We start from the raw sequence: 22004 nt of genomic DNA on the forward strand, positions 1-22004 counted from the left end.
TGGTCAGCTATTTGAGAGAATTCTTAGGGATAAGATTTATGAACATTTGGAAAAGTGTGGCCTAATTAGAGACAATCAACATGGCTTTGTGCAGGTCAGACCATTTCTTAACTTGATTGAATTTTTTGAGGAGGTGATCTAGGTGTTTGATGATGGTAGAGCAGTGGATGTTGTTTACATGGATTTTAGTAAGGCTTTCATCAAGATCCCTCATGACAGAGGCATATTAAGACCTGTGGCGTCCATGGATGACTTGGCTACACTGATTCAGAATTGGCTTGCCCATGGAAGACAGAGAGTAGTGGTGGAAGCACGTTTTTCAGGCCAGAGGTGTTCCACAGCGATCCGTACTGGGATCTCTGTTTGTTTGTGATATGAATAAATGACATGGATGAAAATGTGGATGGATGGATTAATAAATTTGCAGATGATACAAAGATCAGTGGAGTTGTCAACAGTGTAGAAGGTTGTCACAGGATATAGCAGCATATAGATCAGTTACAGATATGGGCAGAGAAATAGCAGAGAGAGTTTAATCAGGGATAAGGGTGTTGTACTGTACTTTGGAGATCAAATATTAATGAAAAGTATACAGTTAATGACAGGATTCCGAACAGCGTTGATGTACTGAAGGATCTTGGAGTTCAAGTCCATAGCTCCCTGAAAGTAGTAAGTAGATAGGGTGGTAAAGAAGGCGTATGGCATGCTTGCCTTTATTGATCAGGGAATTGAATACAACGGTCAGGATGTCATGTTGCAGATTTAAAAGGCTTTGGTTAGGGAACTTTGTGTATTGCGTTCTGTTCTAGTTGCCATATTACATGAAGGATGTGGTGGCTCTGGAGAGAGCACAGATGAGATTTATCAGGATGTTGCCTGTTCTGAACTATAAGGAGAAGCTGAAAAACCTTGGGTTGTTTTCTCTGGAGCAAGAATGACTGTCAGAATCTTTTTCCCAGAGTTGAAATGTCTAATACCAGGGGGTATGCAATGAAGGTGAGATGTGTAATGATCAAAGGAGATGTGAGGGGCAAGTGTTTTACACAGAGAGTTGTAAGAGTCTGGAACACACTGCCAGGGTTGGTGGTGGAGCAGATACAATAGGGGCATTTATGGGATTTTTAGATAAGCACATGAATATGCAAGGAATGGAGATGTATGGACCAATGGTGGGCAGAACGGATGAGTTTCATTTGGTGCCAAGTTTGGCACAACATCATGGGCCTACAAGCCTGTTCCTATGTTCTATACTCTATGTTCTATAGTATACTGTCAAATGCTATTCTTCTGTTTTTATTTTCCCAATACCTTGCCCAAAATGTTTACCCTAACTCCTCACTCACTCTCAGATTAAGTCCTCTGATCCTAGAAACAATCTCCCACATCCATCCTGTCAAGTCCCTTCAGAATCTTAAACATTTCAACAAATTTTCTTCCCATTCTTCCAAATTCTAACAAGTAGTCATAACTTTCTTAATCTCTCCTCCTAAAATAATCCCTCCATACCCAGGATCAATCAAGTGAACCTCTTCTGACTGCCTCCAATGCCATATATCTCAACTTAAATCATGGGGCAAAAACTGTTCATAGTATTCTTGGTGTGATCTGACTAATACATGGTATAAACTTATCAATGCTTTGCTATTTTGTATTCCAACCCCTTTGAAATAAAGACCAGCAGTGCTTTTGCCTTCCCTATTACCTCCTGAACTTGGAAGCTAATGTTTTGTGATTCAGATTGAGATAATCACCACTATACTTTCCAAATTGCATTGCTGAACCATGTAAACAGGGCACAGCTAGAGAGGCAGGAAATGAAAAATTCCAGACAGAAATAACGCATCAATACATTTGTAGGTCAACAAAGCATGTGTGAAAGGTAACTTTTAGAATCAACAGGATTCTTGATAAATAAAACTTAGTTTAATACCCAGATCTTGATCTGTGTTGAGATCCTTAAATTTGGTTGAACGAAAAGGATGCACTAAACGCAGCGTCATTCATGGCTTCATAATGTGTAGAACTGCTTCTCAGACAATTATATACTTTTGAAGTGTCTTCACTGCTGCAATTTAGGAAAAACTAGTTAATTTGCAAGCCAGTTGGCACAAAGCAAGATGCCACAAACAGCATTTTGTTTAGGACTATTTGTTGAGGGAAAAATATTGGCTATGACTCTGAGCACAGAAACCTAGGTGAACACCTTCACCTCCACCTCCTCAGCAGCAAGTAGAACAGTGAACAAAAACTGGTCCAGCTGGTAATGCCCACATCCCGTGAACGAATATAAAAATAAAACTTCATTGTGGAAGTACTGCTCTCAGAGATGGCATTTTTCAGAAGAGATATAATTCACAATCTTCACAGGTAGATCAATCAAATCAAGGGCCATTTCAAAGCTGACCAGTGGTAATTCCTATAATAATGAGATGGGTAAAAATACCTTAGAGTTTCCCAGTTAATATCCTGTAACTCTCATGGGAAGACAGAAATCCAGTTTAGAAGTAACTTAGATGTCAAGGAAAGGCTGCAGTAAGGGAAATAAAAACACATCTAATTTTTATGTATGCCGGAATTTCAACAGTTTGCATTATTGTCACCATTAGTCTGCATATGTCTCAGATTGTTAATAACAATAGATCTTGATGTTCAACGAAGCAGAGTTACTAACACTACTAAAAATAACACTTCCAAACAGGCTCAGTATGAAGCAGTGCAGAGGACAGAAACAAAAACAGAAATTGCTGGAAAATCTCAGCATGGCAGTATCTGTGGGGAGAAATTAGAACTAATGTTTTGGGCCCAATTGCCCTTCTTCAGAATGAGGAGAGGACAGAACCTGGCTTTGTATAGCCTTGTACTACAGTTTTGAGAAAAGCATTAAACTGTTTTGTATCTGCCATCAGAACCTCAGGATACTTTGGAAGAACTTGGGTATTAAAGTGACAAGTTTGTCAATTTCATTGAAAGATAGTTTTTAATGAGGCTGTTGTAAAAAGGTTAGTGGGACAACATTGTTTACTGTAGTGTTAAGTTAAACAGATCAGAATTCAGGTTCAACAACATATCTGTCTTGAGTTGGTGATCTCACTTGAAAAAGAACCAGGAGGCAGTGCACCACTGTAGAAGAGGCAATGAAGATAATTGTGACTATACTGTGATTGTCAGCCTTCCAAATTAAATAACCTGGGGATCCAATCACAGAGGAGCCACCGTGCTTGAAGAGAATACATTTATATAACCATCGGATGTTCTGAATTCATGAAGTCAGAGAGTTGAGAGGAATAAAGTAGTGGTAAATATAATAATATACACAAGTGTATACAGGGAGACAATGGCCTAGTGGCATTATCGCAGGACTGTTAATCCAGAGACGCAGCTAATGTTTTAGGAATCTGGATTTGAATCCCGCAATGGCAGATGATGGAATTTGAATTCAATAAATATCTGGATGACCATGAATCCATTGCTGATAGTCAGGAAAAAAAAAATCTGGTTCACTAATGTCCTTTAGGGAAGGAAACTGCCATCCTTACCTGGTCAGGTCAATATGTGATTCCAGGTCCAACACAATGTGGTTGACTCTTAACTGCCGTCTAGGCAATTAGGGATGGGCAATAAATGCTGCATAGCCAGAGACGCCCACATCCCATGAATGGATAAAGGGGTATCATTAACTACAGGGAATCAGGCTGTGAGAAAATATTGCATAAGGTAATGGTTCCAAAGAGTCAATGTTGGAGACAGTGTTGCACTCTGACAATCTGATTACATCATTTGGGTGACTTGGGTGTGGAAAGACAAAACATCTTAGGATCTTGAAGAGGTCAGATTATGATAATGGGCAGGCTTTGCAGTAGTAGAGCATCTAATGGCAACCACCATTAGTTAAACTTTACCTTGTGTTCTTTAGTTCCAAAAACCTTTGCCAATTAAGTTGCTGGAAGTGTTCTGAAAAGCAAAACATCAGGACCTTAATGAACATGGCAATTTATCTTTCATGGAATAAATACAAGAAGGAGTCAGAAGAAGGGTTAATTAAGGGAATGAATTCAATGTCAAATCTACAATGAGTAAAATAGCAAAAGAAAGATTTGATGACAAGGGAAGAGAGAAAGAACAATGAAGCAAAATAATAATTTTACAGTCCTAAAAACTCCTCAAATAATCAAAACAAAAAAAAATCAGAACCTATGCTTAGAAAATAATTAATTTTTGTTGAATGTCATTCATTAAGACTTGTGACATCATTAAGCAGGACTTGCAATACAAATTTCAATCAGCTAAGTCCATGTACTGTTGTCTGAATCATTCATTAGACATAGCTTCCTGATTAAGAGGAATGTTCCTTTACTTGCTTGGCCACAGGCCTGACAACCCCAGGGCATACCAGACAGCTCATCCATATTGCATGTTCCTTCCCACCTCCAATGGTTGAATGCCGATAATGCTAACCTGTGTTACTTAAGGTCCTGCATAACAGCATCTCCAGGTAGCAAAGCTGTCCGTAACCTTCCAAATAAAGGCATAACTAGAGCCGGAAGATCCACAGGTTCTCTACTGTAAGCCTTTGTACTCTAGTTTATCTCTGCCCGTCCCCCCCCCCCCCCCCCCCGCCCCACCCCCAGCAACTTTGGCCCACTCCCAAGGTGGGTGGGCGGAGTCAATTTAAATTCTACAGGTTTCAAAGCCACCCTCTACCAGCTGGTGGTTGTTCTATTTTTCTCCTTATACTTTTGACACTGAATTCATTTCCTTAATTGATCCTCCGTCTGACTCCTTGTTTTATTCTATGAAAGGTAAATATCATTATTTAATGAGATAGTCTGTGAATTGCCATGTTCAATAAGCTCTGAGATACTCAGGTTTTCAGAACGCTTCAAGCAACTTGATTGGCAAAGATTTTTGGAGCAGAAGAACACAGGGGAATGTTTCACTAATGAAAGTTACTACTGCAAAATCTCACCAATATCATTGCATTACAAAAATTAAAGATTTAAAACATCAATATATGTGCATTACCATCATTTTGTCTCTTTGAAGTCATTTGTCTTCAAGATGGCATACCTCACAGCTAAGTGGATCCTCCATGACTGGCTCGATAATCTGATTGCTGAATTAAGCATGTCTACTCCCCTTGTCAGAGGTAATGAGACAGCTTGGATCTTTGGCTGTCAATTTAGCAATGGGATTTGAAGTTCTCCTGACTTAGCTTCAAAGAACCAAGCACAATGAAGAGGATGATGTTGGCTGGATAAGTTGCTGGAAGATTACTAGTATCCTGTGCTAGAAAATTGTTGTCTGAACTCATCAAACTGCAGTAAGTGCCTCATGCAGACTTGAGTAAGAGGAGCAATGAAACATACATGCAAATTCCCCGGAGTTAGGTAAGTGAGGTTTTAATCTATGGGAAGGATATATACGCTCCAAACTGTAGACGTATTACTGCAAATTTCTCAGTAACATGGCGTGGAGACAATGGGGTGACCCTACATCCATTGCCAAGGAAGCCCAAAAACTAATAAAGTGTGTTCAGGCTTCAAAGTTGACTATATTTGTTTAATGAATCACAAAATTGCATGAGGAAAACAAAATTTTTATTGAAGCAAAGTGGAGGCTGTATATTCAGTATTGAAACCGTAACTTAAAAAACAGTCAGGAGTGCAAAAATCCCATACAGTAAGGCACAAGGGTAGGCGACAAGAAGCTGTTGTCCCTCCATTGCCAGTGTAGAGATAAATATTTTTGAGGCTGAGAGGCTGCACCATCCAATGACAATCAGAGCAAGCGGAATTCCAGTCACTCCCCTGAGATTAACAAGACAGAGCACGTTATCATGACAGAACTAATCAGTTTTATAACATCAGGTATTTAATAAATCTTGAAATATTTGCATAATTTCTTTGAAGTTTGGTGGCATTTCAGTTGAGGGAAATGGTAAAGATTAGTATGCCGCAGTCCAATTAAGGTGTGGGGGATGGGGCTGGGAAGATTGACAAGGATGGTGAGTTTTGTTTCGTTGATTTTCATCAATGCCATTGCTTCAGGAATTAAGTGCAGGGATCAGAAAATGTATTAACTCAGAATCGAAGTAGAGTTTGCTAATTAGCTTTTATCTTCAAAACTGGAGCCTAGAAATTAAAATGGAAGATTCTATATATGATCATCTAAAAATTGCATAGAGGCAATAAATCGCTCATTTTAAAGTATATTCACACTTCCATTAAAACAGTGGATGAAGCAATTTGATATTAGCATCCATACAGTCACATGATCTCCAGTGATTTCCAGGTTGATGAATTATTCAAATCATTGATTTTATACTTTTGTTCAGACAGCTCAGAAAAACTGCAAAGTTAGTTCTTCCCGTTATGAAACTCCTGATGCTGTTTTTAGACTCTGATCTTTTCCCTGTTGTTACTAGTTTCCTGTAAAGAGTACATTGTCACACCACTCACTACCGCTCCATCATTGTTACAAGGTCACTAAATCTAACTCCTTAGTGCATGCCTTTTCTGCAGAAGGAGAGGTGTTTGGCTTCAAAAGGGCATCCAATGAAAACATACACCTCAGACTGAAATTGGTGATATTTGAACCATCACCCAATTTGCCATTCACTTTTTAACAAGTGAACCCTCTAAGGCCCTGTATTCTAAGAAGACTTAATTGTGTCCTGCTAGGGAGAAGAAAAGCACACATCTTCATAAGGAGATAACAAGGTGTAGAGCTGGATGAACACAGCAGGCTAAGCAGCATCAGAGGAGCAGGAAGGCTTACGTTTCGGGCCTGTTCATCCAGCTCTGCATCTTGTTATCTCAGATTCTCCAGCATCTGCAGTTCCTACTATCTCATCTTCATAAGAATTTCAGGTATTCTAATAATGCACACTGCCACACCACTCTGTGCAAGTCACATCACTTTTGAGATGCTGCATGACCAAAAGTGATTTAATTCCTACAACACTCAACTGGTGCATGAACATTAACAAAGAATCATGCATGTTAAAGCCTGGTGTCCTTGCAACAGTGTCCTGTTTGTTGTACTACAATGACAAGTAAAAGGAATATATTGAGCCACACCCACTATGTGCTAACAATATTAAAGACTTCTGCCATCAGTACATGTGGGTTGCATGCACACAACAAAAGCAATGCCCCTGAAATGTGTTAAAAGAGATCATTGGTATGCTGAAATAACACTTCTGCAGCCTGGACTGCTCCAGAGTGACCCGGCAATATATGGTAGAGTAGGTATTCGGATTTATGATTGAGAAGGTGGTCTGCTGCATGCTATATATTGAGAGGGAATATCTTTTGTCACAAGCTATATAATTACCCACTACAGAGAACAATAAAGAGGAAGAGGAGGCAACTGATGCAACGACCATTGATGTGGTTTCTTATTGATGCCTTCTGGAACAGTATGTATAATATATCCAATGACTCCCTTTTATCTACCTGTTTTGCCCACCTATGTTTAAATCATAAATCGGCTTCTCTCCACCTCCTACACCACTGCATCAAGTTGAGCGTCAGAGAATCTAACAGCACGCTTTCTCCCCTGTTTTACTGTAATTCACTCCTTTTGGTTAGATTCCATTTCTTAAACAATTCCAGCAGCCACTCCAACTAGAATATTTTAAGAGGCGGAGGTTGCCTTTGATGGTAATCCCGTAGAAACTTTATCCCCCTTCCAAAGTGAGCAACCTGTTGTTAATGGATTTAATGCTGGCTACACACAGCCACCATACACTTAAAAGGAAGCACAGAATGCTGCCCATTGTTGAAGAGAAATGGCACAGGTTAATCAAAACCGAAAGAACTGCAGATGCTGTAAATTGGGAACAAAACTAAGTTGCTGGAAAAGCTTAGTAGGTCTGACAGAATCTGTGTAGGAGAAAACAGAGTTACTGTTTCGGGTCCGCTGACCCTTGTTTGTTGTTGTTGGCACAAATTAATTGAATGATTATGATCCTGACACTTATTTTCAGGTACTGCTGATTCAGGATGATTATAATCATCTTGTTTATCCATGCCTGGGAATCACTGGCTAAACCAGCCAGCATTTAGTTCCTATCTCTAATTGCCCTGGAACTCAATGGCTTGCCAGGCTATTTCAGAGGGCAGTTGAGGATCACCCATACTGATGGATCCAACGTCACTCATAGGTAACACCAGATCAGGACAATGGATTCCTTTGGCTAAAACATTAATGAGCCAAATGGGTTTTTGCACATTCAACACTAGTTATGTTATGACAAATAGGCTCGCTTTTAATTCCAGATATTTATTGAATTCATATTTCATGATGTGCCATGCTAAGATTTGAACGAATGTCTCCAAAGCATGAACCTAGGGCTCCGTAGTCTGGATTCTATGCTAGGGACATTACCATGATGTCTCCATCTCACCACTATGAAGTACTATTTATTTGTGATGTCATAAAAAATTGATACCGCCTGTGAAAACACTTGCACGGAATTGTCTTATGAACTGGATAAGAACAATATCTAGAGGAGTCAACCTTGAGCCAATTTGTGCAAAATTGTGGACGTTTTTGCTCTGGAAGGCATGCTCACCAGAAACTCAATCACCTCAGACCCTTACTCCCAGCAGAGATAGGAGACTTTTATTGTGTCCAATGAAATTTGAATTCAAAACCAGGACTTTGTAGTGAAACAATAGTGTCCCGGCCTGCTGCATTAATCTGTTTCTCCAAATTACAGCAATTTTCTGTTCTAATAAATTATATTTAATATAGAATATTCAGCATATGTTACTAAAACTTACCGCATGTAGCTGTCAACCCAGTGCCTTCCTAAACAGTTTACTGGGCTGTTATGTTGACATATAGCAAATTCTCACAACTATTTGTCTGCAATTATATGTCTTATTGATAATAGAACATGGATTAAAAATATATCTTCAGGCTAAAATGCATTAGCTAAAAGAGGTGACAGTGGATATGTTTGTACAATCCTGGTGCGCAGGGTGACTACTCAAATTCAGATAATATAATGGAAGCAATCTAAGCAAGAATCTAATCTCCAAAACGTATGCTTGTGCAATCAGCACTGTAGAGGTGATTAATGTGTTCATCTATCAGATCTGAAAGAAATGATAATATCATGCTAAAAGTAGTTTTCTTTTTTTTATCTTTGCTGCTAAAGCTATACATATAAAGATGGAAAGGGATTCAAAATTAGTCTTGTCTGATTATTCTTTTCAAATGAGTTGCCAGCTGGTGTTTAATGGTGCTGTTAGACTATTAGTCATGATTTGACATTGGTACCTGCTAAGAACAAAGTGGAGCTATCTTTTGCAAGCATAAATATTTACAAAGTCTTTTTAAAGAAAGAGTGAGATACGTTTGATATCTTTTATGACTGCAGGGCATCCCAAAACTGGCTAAGTATTTTTGAAGTGTAATTTCTGTAAGAATGCAGGTAATATTTCACAAGGTCGCTCAAAGAGAACTATGATAATAAGTGTACATTCTGTTTTTTGTAATGCAATTGAGATGAAGGAGATTTAACAAGGGGGAAGAGTTGCTGAGGTTAAATGAATAAGGAACAAGAAAAGGAAGACTAAAAAAAAGTGCAACTATATTCCATATCATGGATGATTGATACAAGGTGCTTGACTTTAACTGTGACCATCCAGCAGAAGCTGGTCCCTGGTACTATGTGAGAATCGACCCAAGCTGAATGGAAATAAGATTTAGCTAAAAAGTAAGAAATATTTTAAACAGCAGAATATTTTAATAGTAGTCTCATCAGAGTGCCCTACAAGTATTATTCTCACTATTGGTTTGCCTCAAAAGCCACCTTTATGTCTTTGAAATTAGTTTTGATTGGCAGTAATGTGGGCAAAACTGCCCAAATATGGGATGGATATGGGAAGATTTTTTCTAATTCATTAGTTCCATTGTGCTGAGTCCAGATTTCAAAAGGCATCAATTCACAAAATCGCAGAAATATTATGTTGCAGAAGGAGGCCATTCAGATCCTTGTGCCTGCACAGGTTCATTAAATAAGCATCATTATCTACTATCAATCTCCTGTTTCTTTCCCCGTTCCCTTGAACATTATTTTTATCTATTTAATCACCCAGTGCAGTGAAGAATGCATCAATTGAATGTGCCTCTGCCACATTTCTAGGAAGCGTATTCCATACTCTGGCCACTCACTGAATGATTTTTATTTTCTCATTTCAACCTTGCCTCTTTTGCAGATTACTTTAAATCTGTCCATGTGCTTGCTCCTTTTTTGAAGCAGGAACAGTTTCCCCCTATCCTCCCTTTCCAATCCACTCCTGATTTTGAAAATATTTATCAGTTCTGCTCTTAGCATTCTTCTCTCTGAGGAGAACGCTCCCAATTTCGTCAATCTATCTGCAGAGCTGAAGTGACTCGTCCCTGAATCCTTTGTTCTAAATTAATTCTATAATCTCTCCAATGTATTCATACTGTCCATATCATGTGGTGCCCAGAACCATACACAATACTTCAGCTGAGGCCTAAAAAGTATCTTAAATCTATTCACTGAAGTACATCAACAGACCTTTTTAAAATTTATTCATTTTATGCAGGCATCGCTAGCCTGGTCTGCTTTTATTGTCTATCCCTAGTTACCTTTGAGAAGGTAGTAGTCGGTGGTCTTCTTGAGCCACTTCAGTCCATTGTAGGTCGGCCCTCAATGTCATTACAGAGGGAATTCCAGGCTTCTGATGCAGTGATTTTGACCTCAAATGATCCTTGTTATTTCAGCTCAAGAAATGAAGTTTTCAAGTAATAGGAATTAATTACTGCATTTCCTCAATTAATCACTTGTAAAACAAGCTTTCTCCCAGGGTGGATAAGCCACTTACAAGACAGCACAGGTTCAAGGTAAGAGGGGGAAAGTTTATGGGAGAAGTGCCAGGAAAATTTTTCACAAGAGGGCAGTGGGTGCCTGGAATTCACTGCCAGCAGAGATGTTGGAAGCAGGCATGTTGGCAAAGTTTGAGGCGAATCTTCATAGACATGTGAATGGGAGGCAAACAGAGGGATAGAAACTGCACTTGGGCAATAAGTAGTAGGTTTAAATAAGGGTCAGGAATTGGCACAGGTTTGGTGGACTGAAGGGCATGTTCCGTACTGTAATATATTGTATAAATTAACAATCTTGATCTATTTATATTGCAGCATGGATTTTCCAACAGTTTGAAGAGATCTACAGCACATGGTACAGGAGATTGCTTAAAATATTTCCACTGTATTTCCACTTTCTAGTAATGTTTGTTCTGATAGAATCATAGAATCCCTACAGGGTGGAAACAGGCCCTTTGGCCCAACAAGTCCACACTGGCCTTCAGAGCATCCCACCCAGACCCACCCCCAATAACACACCAAATCTATACGTCCCTGAACACTACAGGCAATTTAGCATGGCCAATCCACCCAGCCTGCACATTGTTGGACTGTGGGAGGAAATCAGAACACCCAGAGGAAACACACACAGGCACAGGGAGAATGTGCAAACTCCATGTAGACAGTCGCCCAAGGGTGGAATCAAACTTGGGTCCCTAGCACTGTCAGGCAGAAGTGCTACCCACTGAGCCACGGTGCCACAACTTTCTACAAGACAATTTTAAAGCAGAAATGGATTGTTGTTTTATTTATTCTAGTCCAAATCCAAGCATAAAACATATATAAGAAAATGTTTTATCTTATTGACAGTGTGAGCTTGCTATGCAAGCTGAATTTTGTGGAAAACATGCAAGTGATGTGAAATTCATAGAAAAATAACTATTCTTTTAACTGCTGATAACAAACTGTGAAGCTGGAGGAACACATCAGGCCAAGCTGCATCTCAGGAGCACAAAAGCTGATGTTCTGGGCCTAGACCCTTCATCAGAGAGCCTGAAACGTCAGCTTTTGTGCTCCTGAAATGTTGCTTAGCCTGCTGTGTTCACCCAGCTTCAGAGTTTGTTATTTTGGATTCTCCAGCATCTGCAGTTCCCATTATCTCTGATCACATTCTTTTAACTGCTAATTGATACCACATTCAGTATAACTTTCATTTTTGACCATTGGGTTCTTTGGCTGGGACAGTTATAAAGATGGAAAATACAACTCAAATAAGAAGATGAGGTTAAAACTGACCTCTTAAAACTGATTTTATCTGTTTCTGCAATTAGAATTATACAAAATGTTAAAATGAGAGTTTATTTTTTGCAGAGAATAGATGAGAAAAATCTATTTCTCTGGCTGAGATCTGAGGGGTTATCAATTTATAATTGGTGCTACAAGAGCGGAGATGATCATCTGCACAGAAGTGATTGTTGGAACATAGAATGTTTTACCACAGGGAATATTTAAAGTAGATATCATGTTATCCTACAAAGGAAAACTGGATACGCATATATTCTGCAAAAAAGCTATAACAGACAGATAGGCCAAATGGTCTCTTTCAGTCCTTAAGCAACGGTTCATTGATTTGAGGTATTACTATAGGTACATGAAGTTGAGGTAAGATATTGTTCTCAGCTGCACATCACAAAATGCAAACATAAAGGACAGGTACAATTCAGCTATAAGCAACTTTGGGCTTAATTAGAAACAGAAGCCTGCTACTTGCCTATCTTTTACAGATACTACGTGATAAAGTCAACTATATTATGTATCGGTATAACATGTACTGTTCTCTAATAGTCAAGTAATTGAATGGATTACTTAATCCAAATTTATAACCAACCAAGGCAATGTTTATTTTATATTTCTTGGCATTTTATGTTGCATTTTTTGTGGAGTTGTTCTACATTTTGTTTAAATTATATTGTAGAAAAACATATTCATTTTATAACTCGTGGAACTGTAGCATTCAGTACAGTACAGTTAGTTACATGACAATCAGTTTGTTAATGGGTTGATAATTTGGTAGAATCATTTGTAGGGTACTCTACATTTGTTCTGATTGTTTTAACAGTACATGTTCCAAATATTAAACAAAATCCTGTGGAAATCACTCAACAGGGTTTCCCCCTTGACACTGAATATTTTGGACAAAATAGTCCACCGGCAATACAGAAAATCAGGAGCAGTTAAATATTTTCAAATCCAACATTTTCCACAGACCAGAATACATAACTGTAGGACAGATAAAGGCATGTTTTTGTTTCCATTTCATTGCAGCAAGACAGAAGAGTTAGTGATTACATTATTTTAGAGGAAAAGAGAGTACACCACTTGGAACACTTGGTACTCTAGTGCTAGGCTCCAATAAATGTAATTAAACTGCCTGTTACATAGAACATAGAACAGTACTGCACAGTACAGGCCCTTCGGCCCTCGATGTTGTGCTGACCTGTCATACTAATCTGAAGCCCATCTAACCTACACTATTCCATGTACATCCATGTGCTTGTCCAATGACGACTTAAATGTACTTAAAGTTGGCGAATCTACTACCGTTGCAGGCAAAGCGTTCCATTCCCTTACTACTCTCTGAGTAAAGAAACTACCTCTGACATTTGTCCTATATCTTTCACCCCTCAATTTAAAGCTATGCCCTCTCGTGCTCGCCGTCACCATCCTAGGAAAAAGTCTCTCCCTATCCACCTTATCTAACCCTCTGATTATTTTACATGTTTCAATTAAGTCACTTCTCAACCTTCTTTTCTCTAATGAAAACAGCCTCAAGTCCCTCAGCCTTTCCTCGTAAGACCTTCCCTCCATACCAGGCAACATCCTAGTAAATCTCCTCTGCACCCTTTCCAAAGCTTCCACATCCTTCTTATAATGCGGTGACCAGAACTGTACACAATACTCCAAGTGCGGCCGCACCAGAGCTTTGTACAGCTTCACCATAACCTCTTGGTTCTGGAACTCGATCCCTCTATTAATAAAAGCTAAAACACTGTATGCCTTCTTAACAGCCCTGTCAACCTGGGTGGCAACTTTCAGGGATCTGTGTACATGGACACCGAGATCTCTCTGCTCATCTACACTACCAAGAATCCTACCATTAGCCCAGTACTTTGCCTTCTGGTTACTCCTACAAAAGTGCATCACCTCACACTTGTCTGCATTAAACTCCATTTGCCCCCTCTCGCCCAGCTCTGCAGCTTATCTATGTCTCTCTGTAACCTACAACATCCTAATAATTCTAATACCAACTGAGAATCTAGATAAAAATATTGGGAATGACATTCTAGAATTAGTGATAGTAGTATTGATAGAAAAAATAAAATTAAATATGTTGAGCAGTATTAGTTTCTAAGGAAAATGTTCTCTAAACGTAATAATTAATGGCAGGTTTAACTGATACTTGTGGAAAACAGTAAAGTTAATTTTGACATAAAAGATAGACTTCTTTCGCAAGAACAGGAGAAGGTCATTTAGCTCCTCAAGATGTTCCACTACTTAATTAGGCTCTTGCTGATCTGCATCTTGGCTCTATCTATCCACCTTCATTCTTCATTCCACCTCTCAGATCATTGACTTCCAAAATAATCCTACAACTTCTAAATAAAGAAAAAACAAAATAACTGTGGATGCTAGAAATTAGAAACAGAACAGAAATTATTGGAAAAACTCAACAGGTCTGGCAACATTTATGGAGAGAAATCAGCGTTCAAGTTTCAGGTCCAGTGACTGGTCCTCAGAACACTTCCTGTTCTGAGGAAGGGTCACTAGAACCAAAACATGAACTGTGATTTCTCTTCATAGATGCTGCCAGACCTACTGAATTTTTCCAAATGGTTTTGTTTTTGTTCCTACAACTTCCATTCTGCTACTTTCTGCTATTCTGTTGGCCAATGCTCCAATATTGAATCATGTTTAGATAATTGCAATTTAGAGCACCATGGACATTTTGTTTATTACTTTGTGCATAAAATCCCAAAGTTAGACAAAAGCACACCTTGTGCCATTGTGGGAAAACTTCAGCCATTTTAATGTTGATTTCAAAAGCTAGTTCAAATTCAGACAAAAATGCTTAGTTTTACAAAATCAATAGTGCACAAATCAATCCAGATTTATACTCTTGATTACAAATTAGATACTTACTGGAGTGAAAAGAATATTGCGCAGCCAGAAAGAATGATCATTGGAAGGAGACAGTATCCCAGCACACTGGTCACACAGCCATATGAGACGCCCGTAATACTCATCAGGTTCAGCAGAGTATGAATTGCCAAACAGCCCAAAATACTTATTCCGTAAACATAGCCAAATTGTACTTTACCAGCCTGTAATAAAAAAAGCTATAATAAGCTATTCATCAAAATAATTTAGATTTATTTTCTGCTAATCTGTGGAAATAGAGTGTTAACATCAAACTGAAATGTAATTAAAAGAAACAATTTGAAATTTACACTTGTAAAAGCTTCCAAAAAAATTGAACAATGCAGGAAATAAGCAAATTGCTCTTTTGCATCCTGGCTAAACTGATAGAAAACAATTCACTCTTTGCTAAATATAGAAAACAATTCAATGAAGCAATGGCTACAATAACCTATAATAAAAGCTTTAAGTACATACAGAGAATTAGTAGGGATTAAAGTATTGCATGAGTGGTCCCAATATATTTATGGTTAGAAAGTGCATATTATGACACACATTTGGATCAAGTGGGACTTGAGCCAGTTCTTCCAGTCCAGAGTAGGGCTGCTATCACAAGACCCATGCAACCTACAAAATTCTGATCCAAAGTCAGATCCAAAAGCTGATGTAATTTCCAATTATGTTCCCAAATTTTCATTTGAAAGTTACTATAGCACCTGCAGCCACAATTTTTTCACAGTTCATTTCAGACCATGATAATGGTTTCTAAATAGCAATAAACAAAACAAATAAAAACAGAAATTGAAGATAATAAAATGTGAGGCTGGATGAACACAGCAGGCCAAGCAGCATCTCAGGAGCACAAAAGCTGACGTTTCGGGCCTAGACCCTTCATCAGAGAGCGGGATGGGGTGAGGGTTCTGGAATAAATAGGGAGAGAGGGGGAGGCGGACCGAAGATGGAGAGAAAAGAAGATAGGTGGAGAGAGTATAGGTGGGGAGGTAGGGAGGGGATAGGTCAGTCCAGGGAAGACGGACAGGTCAAGGAGGTGGGATGAGGTTAGTAGGTAGATGGGGGTGCGGCTTGGGGTGGGAGGAAGGGATGGGTGAGAGGAAGAACAGGTTAGGGAGGCAGAGACAGGTTGGACTGGTTTTGGGATGCAGTGGGTGGAGGGGAAGAGCTGGGCTGGTTGTGTGGTGCGGTGGGGGGAGGGGATGAACTGGGCTGGTTTAGGGATGCGGTGGGGGAAGGAACAGAAACTGCTTTTCTTCACCCAGAAAAGAGTCCCTAAACTCAAAATTTCAGTGATAGCAAGAACTGCCGATGCTGGAGTCAGAGATAACACTGTGTAGAGCTGGAGGAGCACAGCAGGCCAAACATCATCAGATGAGCAGGACCCTTCTTCAGAAATGGGGCCGAAACGACAACTTTCCTGCTCCTCTGATGCTACCTGGCCCATTGTGCTCCTCCAGGTTCACACTGTGTTATCTCAAAACTTCAACTCTTTTTTAGCAGGTGCTGCCAAACTTGCTGAGTTCCTCTAGCAATTTCTGTTTTGTTTGTTTCAGGCCTCCAGCAGCCACAGTTGTTAGTTTTAATAAGGAACAAAACAAATTCTGGACAGCTTGAATATAGTTGATTATAATGTACACATCGTTTGAATAAGTTGTGTAAATCGTGTATCGATTGTGTAATACAATAATCAGAATGATCCTTGAGCCTTGCGAGCACAAAGGTAGAATTTCAATAACAGATGTTATATAGAAAGAGCCATAATACTGGCAGAAGTCTAAGAAATGAGGACAGTCTGGAATAATTTAATTGTTTCATCCTTCAAATGAGGAGAGGGGATGAAGGGATCAAAATGGTGTAAAAGACTGTAAATGATACCACAAAAATTAAATTTTGAACACTACTTCTAATTGAAATATGATAGTTGGACAAGGGGGATAGTTGTAAAATGGCATTGATATTGGAATAGTAACCCACATTCTCAGTTAAAATGCTGGAGATGTATATCCAAATCCCGTCATAGTAGCTGAGGGAATTTCAATTCAATCAGTTAAATAAATTAATAATGCAATTAAAGGCTAGTTTTGTTGATGGTACACAAGAAATAACAGGATTCTTATAAAACCATAATTTGAGATGCAGGATTGGTAGAGAAAAATCTGGCTTTGAGAGTCCAGTAAACAAAGCTTAAAGTAATTGCAAATCAAATGGTAGCCTGTGTTTATTTAATGAGTTCAGAATTAGAAGTCTGAAAATACTAAATAATAGGTAACCCATTTCTGATACTTAATAGGGAACAACACATCTTCAGTTGTCTTCATAATAAGCATAAATTATTCATCTGGGTAAAGATCAAAGAAAGGTTTGAAAGCAAAGGATAAACCAGAAAAGATCTTAAAATATCCAAATAATTTTCATCTGTTCTGACGTTTGCACCATCCAGTTTCTCAGGGAACAAGATGAGAATTGGCAATAACATTGAAATGAAATAATTTTGACCAATGATGAGATATAAATGTTTATACTTAAGTACACTGATCAGTGAATAGTGAGATACTGATGTCACCCTTTAAAGATTAAGGGCACAATGGGAATTTTTTCTTGGCATCAAGATTACAAATTTTCTACTCTTACCACTTTTTCTCAGCATTTTTCTCATTACTCATTGGGGAATATTTCACCCAAATAATTGAACTGTTTTTCTTGAGAGCTTGTATCATCTGGAAAAAGCCAAATCTGCTGTATCGATTTGTTCAGCAAAGCTGCTTTGCTATCTGAAGATTCCTCAATGGAGTACTCATGTGGGTTGCACTGCTGATTCTTGTTCTCAATATTTACTGATTCAGTAGTTCCAGTTGGAAAAGTTGTTGCGTGAAATGTAAGCTTGGCCTCCAGGCCTGACTTTATGACTACGACAGCATTCTGCACCTGGAATGTTCCACACAGTTTTGCCCTGGTTGCTACAGGATATCGTCATTCAGAGGAGGCACTGTCCCTCAGTCATCAGAGGATATTCCATAGAAGATAAAAGTCTGTAGGCCTGCTTCACTTACTCTGCATCCGATAGAACTTTTTGCAATAAACCCTGCATTTGAAGGTTGGTCCACATCTGTTAGAGGTTGCTGTTGGTCCTGGCCTTCTAGACATACATTTTCCTCAACAATTTCTATGCCAACTCTTCATGCAGTGGATACAGAGATGGCAATAGGTGACCGTTTCAAAGACACGAGATGGGTAATATCGGAAAAAAAGCAGCTTCGCAGTATTGTCATCAGTCAGCAGTCAGACAAATAACATTTTTCAATCACCATCCATACACTGGAACATGGACGTCTCCAACAAGAAGGGCAATGAGATGCCTCTACATGGAACTACATAGTAGATTTTATTCTGAAGTATGTTTCACAATCCAAACCATAGGAGATGGAATGTGGTTGGAATAATAACTTCACTATCCTCACCCCAAACCACACCCTGCAACCTCCCACCCGCCCCCCCGCCCCCCCCCCGCCATATAACCCACAATCCATATAAGCCTGGAAGGGGAAGAGAATTACGTGAAAATATGACAGACGAAGGTATGATAAAAACAGCTCCTGTGAGACCTTGAGATATGCTTGTGAATTATGAAACATAGCTGACACTTTATAGCTCACCTAACATTACCTCTGCTTCACAATGATTACTTAGATTCATTTGTAATGATCAATGGCACAGTCGAGATAACAAAGTGTGAAGCTGGATGAACACAGCAGGCCAAGCAGCATCTCAGGAGCACTAAAGCTGATGTTTCGGGCCTAGATCCTTCATCAGAGAGGGGGATGGGGAGAGGGTTCTGGAATAAATAGGGAGAGAGGGGGAGGCGGACCGAAGATGGAGAGAAAAGAAGGTAGGTGGAGAGGAGAGTATAAGTGGGGAGGTAGGGAGGGGATAGGTCAGTCCAGGGAAGACGGACAGGTCAAGGAGGTGGGATGAGGTTAGTAGGTAGGAAATGGAGGTGCAGCTTGAGGTGGGAGGAAGGGATGGGTGAGAGGAAAAACAGGTTAGGGAGGCAGAGACAGGCTGGACTGGTCTTGGGATGCAGTGGGGGGAGGGGACAAACTGGTCTGGTTTTGGGATGCAGTGGGGGAAGGGGAGATTTTGAAGCTGGTGAAGTCCACATTGATACCATTGGGCTGCAGGGTTCCCAAGCGGAAAATGAGTTGCTGTTCCTGCAACCTTCGGGTGGCATCCTTGTGGCACTGCAGGAGGCCCATGATGGACATGTCATCTGAGGAATGGGAGGGGGTGTTAAAATGGTTCGCGACTGGGAGGTGCAGTTGTTTGTTGCGAACCGAGCGGAGGTGTTCTGCAAAGCGGTCCCCAAGCCTCCGCTCCCTCCGTGACTCCCTTGTTTGCTCCACACTGCCCTCCAACCCCACCACACCCGGCACCTTCCCCTGCAACCGCAGGAAGTGCTACACTTGCCACCACAGCTCCTCCCTCACCCCTATCCCAGGCCCCAAGATGACTTTCCGTATTAAGCAGAGGTTCACCTGCACATCTGCCAATGTGGTATACTGTATCCATTGTACCTGGTGTGGCTTCCTCTACATTGGGGAAACCAAGCGGAGGCTTGGGGACCGCTTTGCAGAACACCTACGCTCAGATCACAATAAACAACTGCACCTCCCAGTTGTGAACCATTTCAACTCCCCCCTCCCATTCTTCAGATGACATGTCCATCATGGGCCTCCTGCAGTGCCATAATGATGCCACCTGAAGGTTGCAGGAACAGCAACTCATATTCTACTTGGGAACCCTGCAGCCCAATGGTATCAATGTGGACTTCACCAGCTTCAAAATCTCCCCTTCCCCCACTGCATCCCAAAACCAGCCCAGTTCATCCCCTCCCCCCACTGCATCCCAAAACCAGCCCAGCCTGTCTCTGCCTCCCTAACCTGTTCATCCTCTCCCCCATCCATTCCTCCCACATCAAGCCGCACCTCCATTTCCTACCTACTAACCTCATCCCACCTCCTTGATCTGTCCGTCTTCCCTGGACTGGCCTATCCCCTCCCTACCTCCCCACCTATACTCTCCTCTCCACCTATCTTCTTTTCTCTCCATCTTCAGTCCGCCTCCCCCTCTCTCCCTATTTATTCCAGAAACCTCACCCCATCCCCCTCTCTGATGAAGGGTCTAGGCCTGAAACGTCAGCTTTTGTGCTCCTGAGATGCTGCTTGGCCTGCTGTGTTCATCCAGCTTCACATTTTGTTATCTCGGATTCTCCAGCATCTGCAGTTCCCATTATCTCTAATGACACAGTCGAGATTGCTTTTGACCAGAATTCTTATTTGACATGGTTTATTTCTGTATGCCATTCGCATGATGAATTTTGCGACAACAGATGTCGTCAACCTTTACTGTGAAAGTGCTTGATTGATGTAATTGTCCCTGTTACAATGCTCATAAGTGGAACTAACTCCCTCAAACAGACAAAGCCACTTATTCTGCCAATTCCAGCTATGGTGGCAGTATTTTTCATTTGAATTGGACATTTGGAAATCAAATGAGGATGGGAGGCAACGCAAGTCATGCTTCACAGTGAGTCACAGGCTCAACCTGTTAATCCAGGTAACAACCGCCTATGATTGAGGATGTTCTTGGACATGTTCATTCTTCCTTGCCTTCCCTGTTAAGCCCCATCCCTTTGCTCTTCACCGTCACATTGGATACTTTCCCACCTTCCGTAATCATAGACATCACACTCCCTGAATGTTTTTAAAATAACCTTCTGTGATCATGGTCTTAACAGTTAAAATTATGCATCTCCCAATTTTATTTTTGGTCTTGAAATCTTTGGTCAGCTGTATCTGGCTGCGCAATCTTCTTCAAGTTAATCTTATCGCACTGCAAACTGGAAAAGACTCATGAATAGTGTGCCGAGAACAGACTGTTTCACACTCTCCTGCTGGGAAACTACACCAGTGGGATCACCATCTTTGTGGCCAACAAAAAGAAGAATGCAGTATTTTGCAACTTGTGGGCGAGAACACTCAAGGATAATCTCAGGAGTGACCACCCAGAAAGCAGGGTTGCTATCATATTATGCGAACTAGCAACACTGCAAATTGTTGCCCTCAGTGAGGCCTACCTTCCTGGGGAGGGCTGGCTGAAGGGACAAACACAGGATACACCTCTTCAAATGAGAAAGACTGACATTAACCCTCATATCAATGGTTTTGTCATTTGGAATGGGATCTTGATGCACTGCCAAACCTCCACAGTTGTACAAATGAAAGGATCATGGCTCTTCACCTACAGTAGAGTTGAAATAATAGAATGAAAGAATCCCTACAGTGTGGCAGCAGGCTATTCAGCCCATTGAGTCCACACTAATCCTCTGAAGAACATCCCCTCCAGACCCACCCACACCCTATGCCTGCATTTCCCACCCTAGACACTATGGGCAATTTAACATAGCCAATCCACCTAACCTGTATATCTTTGGACTGTGGGAGGAAACCGGAGCACCCGAAGGAAACCCACGCAGACACAAGAAGAATGTGCAAACTCCACACAGACTGTCACCGGAGGGTGAAATTGAACCTGGGTCCCTGGGAGCTGTGAGGCAGAAGTGCTAACCACTGAGCCACTGTGCTGCCCAAAATCAATATGCCATAGTCATCAGCACTTTTGCCCAATCCTTGACCCATTTGAGGATGTAAAGATAACTTCTGTTCTGACCTTGATGAAGTTCTCACTGCTATGCCTAAAGAAGAGAAGATTGTCCTTCTGGAGGACTGTACCATCAGGGTCACCATTACTCCAATGTCTGGGGTAGAAACATTGAGAAAAACTGGGTGGGATCTGCAGAGCTGTGCCATCTCATCCTGTTAATTCTTGAATTTGTGCTGGTTTATGATTAAAGAGCTATAGTTTAAACTGGATATTAGTTAGTTCAT

At 40.4% G+C, this 22004-nt stretch overlaps 1 protein-coding gene across 1 annotated transcript in view; it reads right to left on the reverse strand.

The window, feature by feature from the left end:
- Window positions 1-2441: 2441 nt before the first annotated feature.
- The window catches only part of LOC125457085 (protein YIPF5-like), a 47554-nt gene continuing 27991 nt past the window's right edge, over window positions 2442-22004 (reverse strand). Inside the window, exons 5-7 of the mRNA XM_059647480.1 lie at window positions 15049-15230; window positions 3900-3951; window positions 2442-2527 (exon numbers count right to left, since the gene is read on the reverse strand). Coding sequence (XP_059503463.1) covers window positions 3933-3951; window positions 15049-15230 — 201 coding nt within the window. The 3' untranslated portion in view covers window positions 2442-2527; window positions 3900-3932. The remainder of the gene's footprint in view (window positions 2528-3899; window positions 3952-15048; window positions 15231-22004) is intronic.

The sequence above is a fragment of the Stegostoma tigrinum genome, chromosome 1 (assembly GCF_030684315.1).
Source record: "Stegostoma tigrinum isolate sSteTig4 chromosome 1, sSteTig4.hap1, whole genome shotgun sequence".
Lineage (NCBI taxonomy): Eukaryota > Metazoa > Chordata > Chondrichthyes > Orectolobiformes > Stegostomatidae > Stegostoma > Stegostoma tigrinum.